The 4,665-nt window shown below is 47.2% G+C and overlaps 1 protein-coding gene across 1 annotated transcript; it reads left to right on the forward strand.

Annotated features, from left to right (window-relative positions):
- The first annotated feature begins 845 nt into the window (after nt 1–845).
- Nucleotides 846–2,712, forward strand: LOC144164812 (peroxynitrite isomerase THAP4-like). The gene is made up of 3 exons (XM_077695078.1): nt 846–970; nt 2,355–2,508; nt 2,596–2,712. The coding sequence occupies exons 1-3, from the start codon at nt 866–868 to the stop codon at nt 2,670–2,672; spliced, it is 336 nt and encodes a 111-aa protein (XP_077551204.1). The 5' UTR covers nt 846–865; the 3' UTR covers nt 2,673–2,712.
- Nucleotides 2,713–4,665: the final 1,953 nt, after the last annotated feature.

Here is a 4,665-nt window from a genome sequence, read left to right on the forward strand (position 1 = left end):
AGCCTGTGGGTGTAAGCTTAAGGCGCTGGAATTGCGAAGTTCGTTGAGCTTTGCACAGCTCTGTCCAAGTATTATGTATTCCCAAGCGTAGAAACAAGTCAGTAGAGGTGTTAGTGGGGAGCCCGAGTGCAGTTTTGCATGCTTGCCTAATTAAAATGTCAAGTTTCTTGTGCTGTGCTGGTTTGATGGACAGGTAAGGAGCTCCGTATGTAAGGCGACAGATGAGGAAAGCTTGAACCAGACGGGCAGTTTAAAGGAGCCATGAAGAGAAAATGCAAGTTTGTTTTATTCGAAAGATTTCGTGTTTTATAGTGCCCCCAGCGCTTGTCCGGATACAAATGCTGCTTTATTCACTGAGAAATTAAACAATTTAGGTTAAAATTTTGATTTTCCCGCTCAATCGTGCGTTTTCGTGGTCCCAAATGACATCACAGGAACCGACCGCTCTGCAGCCTAGAGTACCTTCATTCACGCATCCGCCGTACAGGGTAGAGACACGTAGTGTCACTATATACGGTTTTAGAGTATCGGCACTCTTTTCTCCCATTGTTCCGTGCCGCCGCCAAGATGATTGGTCAGTTCGCGACACGTGACATTTGTTTACACTGCGACGGTTCATGGGCGCTGCCATTTTGTTGCTTGTGCGTTTTCAGTCGGTCAACTGTGGTAGTCCTAGCTGCTCGCCCTGTGGCTGCGCCAGGCTGCGCGCGACCGACGCAACCGACGTTCCGAACGTGAACCAAACCGACCAAACCATCCCGCGCTTGGCACGCTTCGCAGCATTTTAGCTGCAGAAGTCTGTCCAGAGATGCCGTTTTGCTGCATACTTGGCTGTTACAACTCCCAGGAAGATGGAAAACGCTTCATGCGCTTCCCGCTGGGGAAAAAGGACGGCGAGCGGCTACGCGTGTGGCTGCAACTCGTCAGCCGCAATGAATTCGTGCCCACCCCGTACTCCAGGATTTGTGAGGTGAGATTGTTTGAAGTGAATTCGCGATAGGTAATAAAAGCTGGCGCCTCGTAGGCGTTGTGAGAATTCCGTGCAGAGCGCCTCGCAGCTAATGAGCTCGCGAGACCGGCCGCCGCCGCCGCGAACGTCCGACCGCGGTCTTCGGGCCGCGATATGCGTCGTGAAATTGCTGTACTCGTTCGCTCGCCAACGCGGCCCGACAACGTACGCGTCGGCCGGGTGCTGGCGGAGTTGTGTTGGAATAAAAGTAGGCAAGAGATGTGGACGCAGGAGGCGTAGTTAAACAGATGAGAATTTACAAAGTGCAGGGGGGAGAAAATAGTATGCAAGGGAAGGAAACGGTGAGAGAGTTTGGGCCGCGCGCCAGCGAGCGAGTACGGCAATTTCACAATCCGGCACGCATATGACGACGCCTGTCTTAGAGTTCAGAGGCATAGAATTCACATACGTGGAAATTGAAGGTGAAATGCGCGCATGTGGCCTCGTAGGGAATTAACATATATGTCTCAGGGTACGGGGGGGTTCACAACGCCTACGAGGCGCCTGCCAAAATAAATACCGCCATCCGTTTAAGTTATTTCGTCCCCGCCCCGGACGTTTGCATGTCGTGGGACGTTCCATGCCGTTGGGCGACTGCCATTACGAGAATCCGAAATGGTTGGATAAATTTTAATTCGGCAGTTTAGCGTTCACGGAGGGGTCACGGGAATTAGTGCGGAACTTTCCAGAAGATTTTGGAAGTTTTGGTTTGATGTACACCGCGAACTGTCACGAGTGAAAGCGCTTAAACTTTACAAATCGCGCGTTGTTTCGCCATGTTCTTTCGTCCTCATTCGTTTTTTAATGTTTAGGCGCTCTCCCACTCATTTATGCGGCACCAAGTAGGCCCCACAGATGTGTTATTAATGTCACAAACGCCTTCACCCCATTCTGTTGCCAATTCTGGTATAAAGCTTGGCCTGTTCACTTTAGATAAATTCTACGAGGTTGTGCATTCTGTAGTATAACACGAAACTCTCAGAAAAAATAAGAACAAAACAAAAGCATTCTGTGTGCACTAAGTTATGCGTACACTAAAATTTTCAAAATATTTTCGCAGCCTACATTTATAATGCCACTGAGCGTTAGCATTCTGGCATGTTCTAAAATGCCTTGATCACTAATTGCGGGTATACTGCTTGCGATCTGTTGTGTGGCTTGTAAACTCGGAATTTCGACATGATGCTGCCGAATAAGGCCGTTAGACGTATTGTGGGGCGCAATTTAGCAGTTTCAATTTCATGTGAAGTTGACAGAGAGACGTTCAAGCGAGAAAGCATTCACACAATGTTCTGCATTTGATAAAACTTTTCTTGTTTGCTTATTGTATTGAATTGTTTGTTAGGACCACTTTGAAGACAGCCAATTTGAAACGGGCAGGGCTGATGGCCGAAAGCTCCTCAAGTGGAATGCTGTGCCAACGATCGAAGCCTCCAACAACCAGCAGAAACGGGCTAAGGGGAAGGTTCCGAGGAGGCCAGGCAGTGAACAAGCCCACGGTATGTCACTTAGCTGATGCACTGCTGAGCATTGTACCATGCATTATCTCGATGACATGTATGGTTTTTATTTTTTTGGCATCTCAGACACACTGGATGCCGCCGATGCACCTGCTGCCTCTGTTGCCGTTCGCCCATTCCCAGGTGAAGCACATGGAGTATGACCTCCTCCATTGGATGGCGAAGCTCAGCCAATTGAGACAGTTAAGCATATGTGTGTGTGGAAGTGAACATAGCTTCATAAGATGTAGGTATGTGTGGGCCAGTTTCAAGTTCACCACACACACAAATAAGGAACGGAGCAGGAGACATGGCATTGTCTCGCAGGCTGTACTCTGTTCATATATGTAATTTTTGCCCAGTGAACAGGAAGTATGAATTGCCCACAAATTTTTTTCTTGAGGGTGCACACGGCGGCACTACCTGCGCAATGGCGCCAACTCCATTTGTACGGTTGGGCAGGCACGTACAGCGCCATGGATAACGCGGCTTGCTTCATGCTATCTCAGCATCATCCCTGTGCGGGGAGTTTCTTATGTCTTGCGTTGCTTCAAACCGCTGCGGCTTGAGTTAGGAAAACGTCTCCACCCAAGGCTGCGACGATATTTTATGTGGCTCTGGCGTGTGAGATGAGGCGGTGGTTTTACATGCCACCTAGGCCTGCTGTGTGCTTCTTGAGGAGTATAAGAGACGGTGATGTGCTCTGGTGACAGTGTTCTCGGGCGTTGAATGCATGACCGTCCTTCACCTGAGCTCCCAATGAAGCTAAGCAATTTTGCAAGCAGTATGGGCATAGAGAAAGAAATACTGGTAAGAGTGGACACTCCCATAGAGCCCTGCGGCCGAATGACTGTACTGTAGTGTAGCGCACCGAGCGGACGGAGAGCCAAACTACTAACCATACTTTCGTACGTTCACTTTCGGTTTCGGTTTCGCGGACACCGATTTTGGCGGGTAGTTTGAAGGACTGGAAAGCGCTGCTCACAGCGACGGGCATCGGTACGGTATTCGGACGCTTTCATGCAATAATTAGTGTTTATTTGAATATATCATTCTCAGGCTTAGTGCCCGTATGCTTTTACAAAAAAAAAAACCTTTTTCTGAAAACGTGAAATTGCAATTTACAGTACCACTCACACTTGGTTAAGAATTGTGTCGCGTGTTCACATGTTGCCGAGCCACATAAAAAAGACACACCATAAATGAACAAATATTTATTGCATGGCACTAAACGGAACAAGTTCAAATTGTCATCATTCTTTGCAACACACATATAATAATAAACAGTGAGTAATACACAACAGAGACAATACACAGTAGTGAGAGGAAAATACGTTTCCAGGAATGAAAAAAAAAATGCACAAGTAAAGGTATCACAACCACACAAAGGATTTTTTCTCCACGGTAATTGAAAATGCAGAAAACCCAGAAACTCAGCCATCCACAGGTTTACTTGTATCTACGACACCCTCAGACTCTGTGCGCTGTTGCAGTCGTACAAAAATATCAACCATAACATAATCTAGACACTCGGATACTTGTAACTGTTTACAACCACTATCTCCGCAGATAGTTTTCTTAGTCTGGCAATTTCTCCGGTTAGGATGTGAAAGAAGGTAAAAACTTTGGCTTTGATGGCCTCGCTTATTTGATGTACGCTAATGAGATCTATTGCCTCGGGGCAACTTCAAATCAGTAGCAGTAATAGAACAGAAATCCCATTTATGAGGAGATGCACACGCAAAAGGTTAAGAGGAAAAAAAATCACCTTCCTATTGGTTCCTTGCAAGGGTGCATTTTCCCAAGAAGCCGGGTTACCTTCCAAAAGCGTTGCCTTCCCAGTAAAGGCAAAGGACCAGGCGGGGATATTTTAGGTACGTGCACGTAGTCAACCGACAGGTTCCAGGCTCGATTAAGGCACACAAATTCATGCCTTCCGCTGTCAATACGAACAGTCTAATATAAGAAACAGGGAAGCAGTATATGCTTCTCGTGTATGAGACAATATGGTGGCACATTACAGAATCCCATAAGCATTTGACAACGTAGGTTCCAACATGGTTCTCTTCATCTAGGCCAGTCCGACAACAGGCAGCACGTATGGTGACAAACGACATTTAGCATACCTCTGACCCTGGCAGTCTTCATAATGTAAAA

The sequence above is a fragment of the Haemaphysalis longicornis genome, unplaced genomic scaffold (genome assembly GCF_048455015.1).
Source record: "Haemaphysalis longicornis isolate Haplotype H1 unplaced genomic scaffold, Haemaphysalis longicornis Haplotype H1 scaffold_1, whole genome shotgun sequence".
Lineage (NCBI taxonomy): Eukaryota > Metazoa > Arthropoda > Arachnida > Ixodida > Ixodidae > Haemaphysalis > Haemaphysalis longicornis.

Excerpts from the sequence above, each read along its gene's own strand:
- LOC144164812 (XM_077695078.1), top strand. The coding sequence starts at position 866 with ATGCGCTTCCCGCTGGGGAAAAAGGACGGCGAGCGGCTACGCGTGTGG. Across the intron at positions 971-2,354 it reads CGTACTCCAGGATTTGTGAG|GACCACTTTGAAGACAGCCA; the intron begins GTGAGATTGTTT and ends ATTGTTTGTTAG. Across the intron at positions 2,509-2,595 it reads AGGCAGTGAACAAGCCCACG|ACACACTGGATGCCGCCGAT; the intron begins GTATGTCACTTA and ends TTGGCATCTCAG.